Source organism: Chiloscyllium plagiosum, chromosome 9 (genome assembly GCF_004010195.1).
Source record: "Chiloscyllium plagiosum isolate BGI_BamShark_2017 chromosome 9, ASM401019v2, whole genome shotgun sequence".
NCBI lineage: Eukaryota > Metazoa > Chordata > Chondrichthyes > Orectolobiformes > Hemiscylliidae > Chiloscyllium > Chiloscyllium plagiosum.
In genome coordinates this window covers 21068679-21083926 of record NC_057718.1, presented here as the reverse complement: position 1 = coordinate 21083926, position 15248 = coordinate 21068679, and the positions used below count along the sequence as shown (strand labels likewise).

At 39.2% G+C, this 15248-nt stretch overlaps 1 protein-coding gene across 6 annotated transcripts in view; it reads left to right on the top strand.

Annotated features, from left to right (window-relative positions):
• Nucleotides 1-15248, top strand: part of prkd3 (protein kinase D3) — a 423856-nt gene that overhangs the window by 315485 nt on the left and 93123 nt on the right. For all 6 annotated transcript variants that reach the window (XM_043695537.1, XM_043695540.1, XM_043695539.1 and 3 more), the window contains 3 exons: nucleotides 415-598; nucleotides 2272-2395; nucleotides 9585-9662. In XM_043695537.1, the coding sequence (XP_043551472.1) occupies nucleotides 415-598; nucleotides 2272-2395; nucleotides 9585-9662 (386 nt within the window). The remainder of the gene's footprint in view (nucleotides 1-414; nucleotides 599-2271; nucleotides 2396-9584; nucleotides 9663-15248) is intronic.

Genomic DNA, 15248 nt, shown 5'->3' with positions numbered 1-15248 from the left:
GAGGCAAGACTGGAAACTATTCAGGTCTAAAACTGCCAACCTTAGGCCGTTTTTATGACTACAGTCAGTTCTTCTATAACACAATGGTTGTGTTCCAATGCAACCCTGCATAATAGAAGAATCACGCGATAGAAACAGCACTTAAAGTGTTGGTGCTGTAATCGCTATAAGATTGTCTGGATAGCAATCAGGATGACAAAATCTTGGCTGATCTTGCCCTCCTTATGTGGGTGCTCAAGTTAATTCTGTCTGTAACAGCATCTTCTTTGGTGAGGTCAGATTATGTAACACAGATTTGGAATTGAATTAAGCACCTTCATTATCTGCATCCAGTACATTTGATGAACTATTAACAGAGATATCCAAATTGAACACTGAAAATGTACATAGCAATTTTAATATAAATCTTTGCAGAACCAGCCAGCCCAGGACCTGACTCTGATATGCCCATGGAAGTAGATAGCAGTGACATGAACAACGATGGGAGTAGAATGTTGGATGATACTGAAGAGCCGTCCACCTCAGAAGAAAAATTGTACTTTATGGACTCATCTGATCTGGATGGTGACAAAGATGAAGAACCTGTCAGAACAATCAGGTAATACTTTTATTTTATGCTACAAGTAACCATCAAAGTAATGAAGAAAATTGTTTTATCGTAAACAGTGGACCTTCTTATACTTAAGATGCTGTATTTACTTAATGGTTGGATCAAGATTAGACCCTTCTACTTGATGGTTGGATCAAGATTAGACCCTCCTACTGACTTACCATCCATCCTTGCAGAATGTTTATTAATTTGATACTATTTTCCTTCTATTGAGATCTTTCTTTCTCACTTACACAGATTAGATTTTAGATTAGATTAGATTAGATTACATTACAGTGTGGAAACAGGCCCTTCGACCCAACAAGTCCACACCGACCCGCCGAAGCGCAACCCACCCATACCCCTACATTTACCCCTTACCTAACACTATGGGCAATTTAGCATGGCCAATTCACCTAACCTGCACATCTTTGGACTGTGGGAGGAAACCGGAGCACCTGGAGGAAACCCACGCAGACACGGGGAGAACGTGCAAACTCCACACAGTCAGTCGCCTGAGGTGGGAATTGAACCTGGGTCTCCGGTGCTGTGAGGCAGCAGTGCTAACCACTGTGCCACCTTGCCGCCCAGTTACATATCTGTAACTGAAAGCAATTCATTCATTATGTGTTGCAGTCATACAAAGATTTTTTTGTGGTTATTGAGAAGCTTCCAGCTCAGTGGTATTAAAGCACATTTGAGGATTGCTGTTTGATATTATACAATGAACTGATGACGCAAAATCCAAATCTACTGGGAGGAAGTGAGGGCAGTAGGTTAGGGAGAATTTCTTGAAAATAGAAGAAGGTGATTATAAGTATGGAATAAGATGTGGCAATTCAACCCATCAGGCCTGCATCTTTCACAAACAAATCCTACAATTCATCCTGTCACAAACCCTGCTGAATATTTAAATTTCTAAGGAAGCTACAGAATTGCAAACAAAACTCCCAAACATGGAAATATTTCTGTGGCCCTCCCTGAGGTATTTAAGCAAAGATTAGTTATTTCAGTTCAAAATTTCAACACATGATAAGTTGCTTTCTTCAGGTGGAATGGGTCCGCTAGCACAATGTTCAACACACTCTTCAGGTTGTCCGATCATTTCTATCAATGTTTCCCTTTTAGTTGTCAATCTCATTCTTGTTCAGATATTTTTAAGTTATTTTTAAGAATTTCATCAAAATGCCATTGAATGCTTTTTACTGAAGCTTTCCACAACTTTACAACATGGATGAATGAAGTTTAATCTTTAATTTCATTTAGGCCTTCTAGATATTATACTTGTATGCTTTAGTTCTGCAGATACAGTTGAATTTAATTAACCTGCATATATGTATCCAAGTTGAATTCTTTTTAACTGGTTAAACACCAGACTCTTTGCTAGTTCGTAAGCAGGTTCATGATCACCACATATATTTATGGATATATGATAAAACATTTTATACAAATACAATAGTGATTGTTGCCTGTTTGAGTTGAATGGTTGATACCAGACTGATGCTGCTCTTGTTTATCAGTGTTTTCTTTATGTACTGTTCCATTTAAAACTGAATTGGGTCAAAATAAATCTTGTGCTATGCAGTTTTGGAAACCAAGATGAATACCCTTGCATTCGTAATTCACCATCTCAATCCTGTATAGTCATTCCTTGTTCAATAACTTGGAACATTTTGTTCTAGTCCTTCAACAAGCAACAATATTCCTCTCATGAGAGTAGTACAGTCTGTCAAGCACACAAAGAGGAAGAGCAGCACAATGGTGAGAGAAGGTTGGATGGTCCACTACACCAGCAAAGACAATCTAGTAAGTACATTTCTTTTGAAACTGTGGAAATTTGCTGAGCTACAGAACTTAGGTCATTGGTAGAGATCAGTTAGAGTCAAAGTAATAGAGATGTACAGCACGGAAACAGACCCTCCGATCCAACTTGTCAATGGCGACCAGATATCCCAACTTAATGTAGTCCCACTTCTCACCCGGCCCACATCCCTCCAAACCCTTCCTATTCATGTACCCATCCAGATGCCTTTTAAATGTGGCAATTTACCAGCCTCCATCACTTCCTCTGGCAGCTTATTCCATACACGCACCACCCGCTGCGTGAAAATGTTGCCCCTTAGGTCTCTTTGATATCTTTCCACTCTCACCCTAAACCTATGCTATCTAGTTCTGGACTCCCGCACCCCAGGGAAAAGACTTTGTCTGTTTAACCTATCCATGCCCTTCATGATTTTGTAAACCTCTATAAAGTCACCCCTCAGCCTCCAACGCTTCAGGGAAAACAGCCCCAGCCTATTCAACCTCTCCCTAAACCTCAAATCCTTCAACCTTGGAGACATCATTGAAAATCTTTTGTGAACCCTTTCAGGTTTCACAACATCCTTCTGATAGGAAGGAGACCAGAATTGCATGCAATATTCCAAAAGTGACCTAACCAATGTCCTGTACAGCCGCAACATGACCTCCCAACTCCTGTACTCAATACCCTGACCGATAAAGGAAAGCATACCAGACACCTTCTTCACTATCCTATCTACCTGCAACTCTACTTTTCAAGGAGCTATGAACTTGCACTTCAAGGTCTCTTTGTTCAGTAACACACCCTATGACCTTACCATTAATTGTATAAGTCCTGCTAAGATTTACTTTCCCAAAATGCAACACCTCCCATTTACCTAAATTAAACTCCATCTGCCACTCCTCAGCCCATTGGCCCATCTGATCAAGATCCTGTTGTAATGTAAGGCAACCTTCTTTGCTCTCAACTATACCTCCAATTTTGGTGTCATCTGCAAACTTAGTAACTATACCTCCTCTGTTCACACCCAAATCAATTATATAAATTATGAAAAGTAGTGAACCCAGCACCGATCCTTGTGCACCCTATTGGTCACAGGCCTCCAGTCTGAAAAGCAACCCTCCACCACCATCCTCTTCCTATATCTTCAAGCCGTACTGTATCCAAATGGCTAGTTCTGCTTGTATTCCATGAGATCTAACCTTTCTAACCAGTCTCCCATGGGAACCTTGTCGAATGCCTTACCAAGTCCATATAGATCACATCTACCGCTCTGCCCTCATCAATCCTCTTTGTTACTTCAGAAAATGTCAATCAAGTTTGTGAGACATGATTTCCCACGCACAAAGCCATGTTGACTATCCCTAATCAGTCCTTGTCTTTCCAAATACCTGTAAATCCTATCCCTCAGGATTCCCTCCAACAAAGTGCCCACCACCGACATCAGGCTCACCAGTCTACAGTTCCTTGGCTTGTCCCTAACGCCTTTCTTAAATAGTGGTACCGCATTAGTCAACCTCGAGTTTTCCGGCACCTCGCCTGTGACTATTGATGATACAAATATCCCAGCAAGGGGCCCAGCAATCACTTCTCTAGCTTCCCAAAGAGTTTGAGGGTACACCTAATCAAGTCCTGGGAATTTATCCACTTTTATGAGTTTCAAAACATCCATCACTTTCTCCTCTGTAATATTGTTTCAAGACATCCAGCGATTCCTCCTCTGTAAATTAACTGAAAAAAAAAGACTTAAGCAATTTATAACTTTTACTGTTGTGAACAAAAGTGTTAAGCTTGGTCTAAACAGTATAACATGTCGTAGTTTATGAACTGAGAAAATGTTGGATATTTACACCATAGAACGGAGATAGGAATGTTTCTTTTTGTAGCAAATGAACTTAACATACAGCTGGCAAATGAACCCTAACACAAGTTGTGGAAGCGTGCTCCAAAGCATGGAAGAAGATTATTGTAATCTCGCACATTAGAATATTAGTCCCTCACCTTTGGAACTGGTTTAAATGTATCACACAGGATTGAGATAAAGATTTCTAATAATTTCAGCATTAGAAGATTTTTGCAATATGAATCCAGTCCTTAACACTCGATATAAAAATCACCTGTAATTTGGAGCATCCACAAAAAGAACTTCCTGGTGGAGGAAATGGAAAACATGCCTTACCAGGGCCTGATTGGAACTGGGCCACAGTAGATGAAGTTTTGCTCCGTATTTGCCTGTATAATACCCTGACCAGTAGTTACTTGTGAGCTATATGCCTTAAATGTCAAGAGATTTATTTTTCATGCCCAAATATCCACAATAAACACGAAACAAATTGCTCTGATCTTTCTTGAAAGAAACAATCATCTCTTTCTGAAGAATGATTCAGAAAGCAATTAACAAAGAGCATGCAACCCAGCTCTGATAATACTCTCGGAATTACCACTGTCTACATCCATGAACATTTAATAAATTTTTATGATATTGTCTTGTTAGTTATTTTTATTTATGGTAAAGGGAGTAGAGGAGTGCCCAATAAATGCATGAAACATTTGTCCTTGCTTTCACCAGTAATTTCTACTCATGTTACTTTCTGTACTACATGACTTATTTTTGATAACTTCAGAACTGGGTGAATGAAAGGCAGAGATAAGTTGATTGATAAAAATAGAAATATTTCACTCTGCTACTTAAGTTTCTGCAAAGTTTCTGGCCCCGAATTAAAATTCACACCCAGCAGCTCTCAAAATGGCTTTTGAGATTTTTTAAAATGATATTTTGTTGTGGTTGATCGAGTTGGCTTTATTCTGCATCTTGAGGATGTCTGGTTTCTGAGTGCTATACTTACTTTTGGCTGTCGCTACCTTATTTGGTTTTTTATTCCTTGATTTGGGAAAGAAAGAACAAAAGCTATGAGTTGCAGCATTGGCAAGTCTTCTAATCAATGACTATGACAAGACAAAGCTATTAAGAGAATGAAATGTGCAGTATTTTCCTTTCCATTCCCATCATTGTGAATTTGGAATGGACAGCAATAATAGCATGCTCACTAAAGCCTATGTTTAGTTGTGATGTGTTAGCTTCTGGCTTGCAGTGTGTTTTTTACCTGCAAGACTATAAGAAAAAGGAACAAGAGTAGGCCATTCAGCCTTCTGAGTAGGGCCCTGCCACTAAGTAGGATCATGGCTGATCTGATGCTCCTCACTGCTAAAAAATGTGTTGCTGGAAAAGCGCGGCAGGTCAGGCAGCATCCAAGAAGCAGGAGAATCAACGTTTCGGGCATAAGCCCTTCTTCACACGCTTTTCCAGCAACACATTTTTCAGCTGACCTGCGCTTTTCCAGCAACACATTTTTCAGCTTTGATCTCCAGCATCTGCAGTCCTCACTTTCTCCTGATGCTCCTCACGCCCATTTTCCTGCTCTTTCCCCAGAACCCTTGACTGTCCTACTGATCAATAATCAATTTGTCTCAGCTTTGAATATACACAAGGATTCTACCCCTACAGTTCTCTGTTGTAAGGAGTTCGAAAGATTCCGAACCCTCTGACATACAAATTTCCTCCTCATTTCAGTCTTAAATTGGCACCCCTTAATTCTGAGACAATGCCCTCTGGTTAGGGAGTGTCCCATAATGGGAAACATCCTCAGCATTTACCCTGTCAAGTCCCTTAAGCATGTATTTTTCAATGGGATCTCCTCTAATTTTTCTAAATTCAGTTAGTAGAATGTCAACTTGTTTAACCTTTGCTCATAATACAATCCCTCCACACCAGGAATCATCCGAGTGAACCTTCTCTGATCTGTCTCCAGTGAATTAATATTTTTCCCTTAGGGCAGCAAAACTGCTCACAATGCTCCAGATATGGTCTCACCAACACCTTGCACAGTTGCAGCAAGACTTCCCTCCACGCCAAACTCCTTGAAACAAGAGCCAACAATTCATTGGCCTTCCTGATTATGTGCCGCACCTGTGCACTAATTTCCTGTGATTTGTATATAAGTACCCCAAGTCCCTTTGTGTTGCAGATTTCTGAAGTTTTTCTCCATTTAAATATATTCTTCTTTTGTTCTCCCTTCCAAAATGAGCAACCTCATGTTTTCCAACATTGTACTGATTTTTTTGTCCACTTTAACTCATTAATGTCTTTCCTTTTTTAAAAGTTCTTCAAAGTCCTTGAATTAATGAATAGAAGGGTTTCTCTTCAAGTAATGTTCCTTGTGCAGTAGCCTTCAGACTTTACCCGAGGGAGAAATCATTGTACTTGTGTTGTCGCAAAACAGGAAGTTGGTGAGAATTGGTTCTCTGTTCAAAAAGAAGACACAGTCTCCTTTGGAGATTTAAGAAATAAGGAATTTCGAAAGTGACCCTTGCTTATTGAAGCCTATTTACTCAGGCAGTGTGGGCAATCTTCAAAGGACACTGGAAGATTCAAACTTGACATGACAAGGAGAAATGAGCCTGCTAGGAAGGTAGTAACTTGGGATTGGGGCTTATAAAGCTACATATCTACCAGTAGTGTGTAGCACAGCAAAAGGATTATGTTAGATAATTAATGAGAAAATATGTTTTCTTTATCTCAATGGACTAGTTGGACCAAAGAGTCTGTTTCTGTGCTATGCAATTCTGAATCTATTAGTTGCCTATTGATAATGTTTGATCTCAGTTGATCTTAGTTTATTTGCTACATTAAAAGTTTTAAAACTGAAATCTTCTTTTGATTATTTCCACCAGTTATAAGGGATTTCATCTTTTTAAAAGTTATTGGCCTTATTGGAGAACATCACAAAATGAAGACATTTTCAAAACTTCAATATAAAACAATCTAATTATTAATTTTGACCAAATGCCTGCTTTGATACATTGCATGATGATTCAGCACACATCTTGTTCCAAATAGTACTGAGTTATCTTTAATGGTACTGACTTTTAAATCTCAATCTACCTCCCAAATAAATAATTATCCAGAGCTTTACCTTTTTTTCTGATTTATAATTAATCAATACAGCGCTATGATGGCAAGTATGTGCAGCTTAGTAAGAAAAAAAGCGATGAATGATCAAATCACAGAAAAACATCTGAGAATGGTCCAAATGGTTTGCTTCTATACTGTAGGGATTCTGTGATTCTTGATTATGGCTCGTCTTGATCCCTTTTCTCTTTTAAAAAGTGTTATGGTGCCGAAGGAGACCTCTTGGCTCATTGTGTCCTTGAGGAGAAAGTGAGGTCTGCAGATGCTGGAGATCAGAGCTGAAAATGTGTTGCTGGAAAAGCACAGCAGGTCAGGCAGCATCCAGGGAACAGGAGAAGGGCTTATGCCCGAGACGTCGATTCTCCTGTTCCCTGGATGCTGCCTGACCTGCTGCGCTTTTCCAGCAACACATTTTCAGCTCATTGTGTCCTCACCAGCTTTGAGTATTTTAACAAAGTGTGAATCTTCTGCTTTTTCTGCATAAATCTGCACATTGTTTCTAATTAAATAATCACTGTTGTCTGCTTGAATTCCTCAACTGAACCTGCCTCCACCACACTTCCAGGCAGTACATTCTAGAACTTATCAGCTTGCTGCGTGAAAAAGATTTTTCTCCCCTCACATTTGCTTCTTTTGAAAAATGCTTTTAAACTGTGCCATCCAGTCTTCAAGTCATTTAAAAGTAGCAAATGTTTGTCTTCATCATCTACTCTGTCCAGACTCTTCATGAATTTGAAAACTTCTCTCCGATAGAATCATAGAGTTGTACAACATGGAAACAGACTACTTTTTCACTACTTTTTAAGGTTATATTTATGGGGTTGACTATGACATGGATACTACTTTTGAGGAGCTGAAATTCATGCCTGTCAAAATTCATACCGTATCATTAGCAGAAGCCGAATTGATCTCTCAATGAATTTTTAAAATCACAATGAATTACCATACTTCTGGAAGACCCGGAGTGGTGTGGGACAGCTGGTGGACTGGATGCCCGGACAGTGACAGCCAGCGAACTGGAAACCGAAACGGAATGGGACGGCTAGCAGACTGGAAACGGGAGCAGAGTGGGACATTTCAAGGACTCGAAACTGGAGCAGAGTAGGGTAGCTGACGGACTGGAAACCAGAGCAGAGTGAGACAGCCGACGGACTGGAAACCAGAGCAGAGTGGGACAGCCAGTGGACTGGAAACTGGAGCGGAGTGGGACGGCTGGCACACTGACTCAGAAATGTTGATCTATTTTCTGTGAAGAACTAGGGTCGATTTTTAAATGAGATATATGGGACATTTCAGATTCTTGGCCCAAAAATAGTGGGTTGACGTTTGTGTGAGATCGACTATTAATCAAGTACATTGTCGTGGCATATTGCATTCAAAACAATGTATGTTATTCCAACTTTGGTTCAGATAAAGTTTTTAAAAATCTTCTGTTGTGAACTTTTTGTTCATTGTATGTTATTATTGATAATAATGTCAGTTTTCATTTTCACAATGTGCCATTTAGGATAAGCATTCATTAAGGCCTCTGGTGAACTCTGTTAGCGCTCACTAAATTATTGTTGAGCATTTTCACTCTCTTGACACAATTTTTACTCTTTATGAATGCTGTTTAAGTGCATTATCCTCGAAGTCTTACATGTATTTATAGAACTGTATGTTGGTTAATAAACACAAAAGGCTTATAGAGAAAATTGATTTGTTAAGACAGCACAAAGATAGATATTAAATATTAATGTTAAATATGTCCCCTTGACACACAAAAGTGTTATAGAAAATCTATAGGGGAATGTAAGGAATATTTTCAAAACTAATTGTTGATATAATCATGATTTTTTCCTTGTAATCCAAATGTCTTCAATCTAAATTTGTGTTTAAAATTTGTTGATAGTTAAAGAATTAAATTTTGCAAATTTATTTCTATTAATATGTATCATTACAAATGGCATTTTGATATTAAGTTAAAAATCACACAACACCAGGTTATAGTCCAACAGGTTTAATTGGAAGCACACTAGCTTTCGGAGCAACGCTCCTTCATCAGGTGATGTACACCCCAGTCCAACACCAGCATCTCCAAATCATTTTGATATTAGATGACATGATTTTTAAGTCAAAGAGCAATATGAACAGGCTTGCCAACCAAAACTAGACTCATGCTTTTTAATGGTCCTAATATTTTCTTAAAATATAAAATTCATTTATTGTGATTTTGTTTCTTGCAGAGAAAAAGACATTACTGGAGGCTAGACAGCAAGTGCCTTACACTATTTCAGAATGACACTGGAGCCAAGTACTACAAGGTAAGAGCCTGCCATTCAGTCCCATGTCGCACTCAACATGTCATAAGACAAGTATATTGATAAGATTAAGGTAATTGATGGGTGAAATGTATTTTATCATATTATGTCATTTGTTTTATATGAAATGGATGGCTTATTTGATCAGGATTTGTTTACTAAGTAATTTTCTGGCAAAGGCTCTAAAACAGATCTGCTGGGACTGGTAGTAAGGTTTTATACTGCTTGATCTTCTGAAATTATTTCAAGTAGCCTGAATCAAGAAATTTTGATGCATTCTGAAGTATGAACCCTGAGAGAGCACCAAACTGTGAAACATTTTGAGAAACCATACATCATGCAAAGCAAAGCTTGTTACCCAGTTTATGCCAGAATAGCTGCTTAAAAAGTTAAATTGCTGCATTAGTTATTTGTATTCATTGGATAAAGAGGATAAAAATCAACTAGGATTTTCATACAGTGGCCTCGAGTGAAATGGGTGAGGTGTGGGGGATATTGGATTGTGTGCTGGTGTTAAGAATGTGGGGGTGTGTGCGCACAATGAATGAAAACAGGTGTGGTTCACTAATGAAGAGTGACATAGTCAAATAATCCACTGACATTTACCAACCCAATTTGTCTGTGAAGTAGGGACTCCTTTTGATACGTTTGCATGTGACAGGAATGGGTTTTGAACCGTGCCCCAAGGACGAGTTGCTCTCCTCCCTGAAAGGACACAAGAACTTTTGTGGGAACTGAGGAAGCAATACTGAAGTAGCTCCAATGTAATTAGTAAATTGTTTACTTGAGTGCAATTGTGATCAGTCAACGGGAAACATTCAAACGGCATTGATCTTATCAAAAGACTCAGTGGGCTTAGCTGACACAGTTAAATTGAACTTTTATAGGGTAACTTTGATCTTGAAGTATCCTTGAGTGGGCTGAATGTTGTACAGTAGTTTCAAATTAATATGACTTTTTGTATTTGCTACAACTTTAGTGAATGCCTAAGTTTGCTAATTTTTCTGCAGCTTGTCTGTGGTTAGGTAGTCAGTCACTGTTTGCTTCCTCCAGAATTTAAATCGGTGGCACAGTGGTTAGCACTGCTGCCTCACAGCGCCAGAGACCCGGGTTCAATTCCCGCCTCAGGCGACTGACTGTGTGGAGTTTGCACGTTCTCCCCGTGTCTGCGTGGGTTTCCTCCGGGTGCTCCGGTTTCCTCCCACAGTCCAAAGATGTGCAGGTAAGGTGAATTGGCCATGCTAAATTGCCCGTAGTGTTAGGCAAGGGGTAAATGTAGGGTTATGGGTGGGTTGCGCTTCGGCGGGTCGGTGTGGACTTGTTGGGCCGAAGAGCCTGTTTCCACACTGTAACGTAATCTAATCTAAATCAACCTTTTCTTTCAAATAGATTATTTGTTGGCTTTGGTTTATTTTTCTTCATTGTTTATATATATTTTGAAGTTAATAAAATCCACTGAGTAGGCCTGTGGAATAAATAGTGTGCCTTAGTGTGCTATATATAGCCATTGGACTAAACCTTTTGGCCTCTTGCAGTGAACCACTTCCTGAAGCATTTCTCCTATGCCAGTTTGCAGGTCACCACTGCTGTTGAGCACGCTCCATTTATATTACAGTGCAGTTTATTCGGTCAAATCAGCCTTGAAACTACTGAAAATGCAGTTTGAACATGAGATATTAGAAGAAAGATTCCCTTGGGTGATGGTTCCTGCTGATCATTGTTTTTATAAATTTATAGCTTTTAAAATAAGGTCAAAATGCTAGTATCCAACCCTTAGATCACCAAGCAATGGGCACAAGATTTGTTTTATGTTTGTTTTTCACATAAAGAATAGTCTATTTCTCATTCTTTGTCTTGAGAAGCTTAGGCTGGACCATTCAATTATATTTTTTATACACTTTTAAGTTACCGCAGCAGATACTAATGACTCAAATGGAATATGTAAGCCAGACTAGGGAACGGGTAAAGTGAGGCATCTGCCCTGAAGGCTATAAATGATTTTTGACTAAGCAGCAAGACTTTTGTGACGAAGTAGCCGGATTTATTGAATTCACTTTCTTAGCATCCCATAGCCTGAGTTTCTTTGGTCCTAGTTCCATTGCATAATAAATATAATGGCATATTCATTCTATCCAAGAAACATAGAAAACAAGTTTAGAGATAAGTTGGTTTCAACATTAATTTACCATTTGTCCAAGTAGCTACCTTTACTGAAACTTCAGGGTTCTATGATTTTTCTATTTAATTGAACATGGTCTTATCTGAATGAATGAAACAATTTTGTCATGAAATCTAAACTCAATAATTTATCATTGCAACACCAATAAATTTCCTCGAAACTTGTATGCAAGCTCATTATTGTATCCTTGTATGGAGATTGAATAAGGGAATAGGAAAAAGGATGGGACAATGGCTCAATGGTTAGCACTGCTGCCTCACAACACCAGGGACTTGGGTTCAATTCCACCCTAGGGTGACTGTGTGTGTGGAGTTTGCACATCACCCTGGTGTCTGCATGGATCTCCAGGTGCTCCGGTTTCCTCCCCCAGTCTGAAGATGTGCAGGTTAGATTGATTGGCTATGCTAAATTGCCCATACTGTTCAGTGATGTGCAAGCTAGGTGGGTTAGCCAGTTAGCCATAGGAAATATAGGGTAGGGGGACAGGTCTGGTTGGGATAGTCTTTGGAGGGTTTGTGTCGACCAGTTGGGCTGAATGGCCTGTTTCCACACTGTTGGGATTCTAAGAAACATGAGCATTATATTATCAATAATGTTTAAGGTATCAAGTATAACTTAATGGTAGCACAGTTCCCTCTAGGTCAGCAGTTGTCCTGTAGTGCTGCACTGGAGTCTTCATACACTACAGGTAGATACTGACTGTATGCTACACTGTCAGAAATGTCATCTTTTGGCTAAGGCTTGTAATCCAAGAGCCCATCTGACTTCTCAAATGGAGTTGTCGCTCACAAGTTCCTTGTCAAAGGCTTTCCTGATGTCCTCAGCCATTACGTTACTGTCTTACCCTGGTCTATCATGTGTATTAACATATTTTGTGAGAACATTTGATGCTATTTAATGCACATCAATATTTGCTTTAAATAGTTTCTCTCCCCTCCCTCCTTTCTCTTCCTCTGTTTATTTCCTGCAACATTCCCCTAACATGCCTATTAATGTTTTGCCTGTAAACAGCATCTTTGTCATAATTTATAAATACAACTTCACATTGCTGATCAAAATCCTCCAGCCTTAGTCTCCAATATTGGTAGAAATACTACTCAACAGTATTGGTGGCTGTTAACTGCCTGAGTTAATCAGTTAAATTCAAACCGTGCAAATTGACTCTGACTCTGATCAGGTTGTTATCTGCAGTAAGGATTGGTTGTTTCATTAGATCTTTCCTCAATGAAAAAGGTGTGCTGTGTGGATGTCATTTTGTAGTCAGTTCTGCTATAATGTGCATTTCTTCAACGTGAATTGGCTATAAGGCAGTTGAAGAATTTAGACCATTGTTTGTAGAACGCAAACTTTCTATACTTGTATTGACTATAACATGATTCGGTCCCATTGGTTTAAATAGTGCTTGTATTATATGATTTTCTTATATCGTGGCATTGCATGGGAATGGAACTATCGCACTGTCAGAACAGACTGTACCTGTAAAGAACAGGGCCCATGTGTGAATGAATCATATCGTTAGTCTAATTCATAATCTTTAATTGGTTTGTGGTGTGACATCAATTAATGGAAGAAGCAATCAAAAGTTGCACGTGATGTTCTGAGCTTTGCAAGCATGGCTAGCTGAGCATGGCTAACCATTTTGACACATGGACTAGAGTAGTTTTGGAGTGTCGTATTCCTCCACTATCATTATCAATGTTCATATCTTTTAAAATGCTTTTACATTTGTTTATATCAGTGGTACTGAGGTGGAGGTGGTCGAGAGCTTCAAGTTCCTAGGAGGATCTATCCAGGTCCATCCACATCAACACGACAGTCAAGAAGGCACACCAATGCCTCTACTTTTCCTCAGAAGGCTAAGGAAATTTGGCATGTCTGCAATTACTCTCACCGATTTTTATAGATGCACCATGGAAAGCATCCTATCTGGATGCATCACAGCTTGGTGTGGCAACTACTTTTCCCAATTACAAGAATTACCAAGAGTTATGCATACAGCCCAGACTATCATGCAAAACCAGTCTTCTTTCCACTGATTCCATCTCTACTTCCCACTGAAAGCAGCCAGCATAATCAAAGACCCTCCCCCTCCAGTTATATGCTTTTCCTACCTCTTCTATTGGGCAGAAAATACAAAGTTTGAAAACATGTACCAACAGATTCAAGAAAAGCTTCTTCTCTGCTGTTATCAGACTTATGAATGGACCTGTCATATATTAGAGTTGATCTTTCTCTGCACCTTTTGTTTAATCTGAAACAAAACAGAAATTGTTGGAGAAACTCAGCAAGTCTGGCAGCATCTGTCAGAGAGAAAGCAGAGTTAACATTTCAAGTCCAGTGATCCTTCTTCAGAATTGCTAGACCTCCTGAGCTTCTCCAACAATTTCTGTTTTTATTTCTTTCAGATATGAGAGGTCATCTGATTCACTCTAATTAATCTATCAGGTTCCAATTCTCATTAACAATAGGGTTCAAATAAGGTTGTAATTTTGTGGATTATCAGAGGTGTTGACGACAAAAGATTTGTCCTGAATATTACTTAGATTATGTGTCCTGTTTGTAACTTGCAGTAAAGATTGAAATTGAATCTAACAAAACAGATATGTATAGTGTGTGTAGGCTGTCGAGTTAGAATCCTAACAACTCTATAATTGGGTTAACTATAGGGTTAAGTATAGATTGAAAAAAAGGGAAGTCTTCATATTATCATGGTTCCAGAGATATAAATGAATGTGCTGACTGTTCTTAATATTTCTACTTCAAATTTTGATCTCTGCATTTTAAATAGTTGTCCTATCATACTGTAATTTTAAGGAAAGGAAGAACCACTTTTTATGATACCTGTTTTTCATCAACTCAGATCAAACTAGATCTCTTTAAATTTTGAACTGCTGCTACACTGAGGTAGTGTCCATGCTGCTCTACTGGGACTAACATCTTGGAGTCAGGGCAGTTATGGATTCTTTGTAGTGTGATTCTGTTATCCTTCTACCCTTCACCATATCTCTTCCACCACTCCTCCATACCCCGACACATCCCCACTCCGGCACAAGTATCTGAACCTATTTCCCTGCTAGCATGTTGTATAGTAACAGCCATGACCACAAATGTTTCCCTGTGACCCAGCTTTAAATTCCTGTAGTTACAACAATTGGCTGTTTGTTTTTAAGTTTCATGCTCCCTCCAATACATTGAACTTGACAGCATGTAGTGGACAGCGAAGAGGGTTACCTCAGATTACAGCAGGATCTGGACCAGATGGGCCAATGGGCTGAGAAGTGGCAGATGGAGTTTAATTCAGATAAATGCGAGGTGCTGTATTTTGGGAAAGCAAATCTTAGCAGGACTTATACACTTAATGGTAAGGTCCTAGGGAGTGTTGCTGAACAAAGAGACCTTGGAGTGCAGGT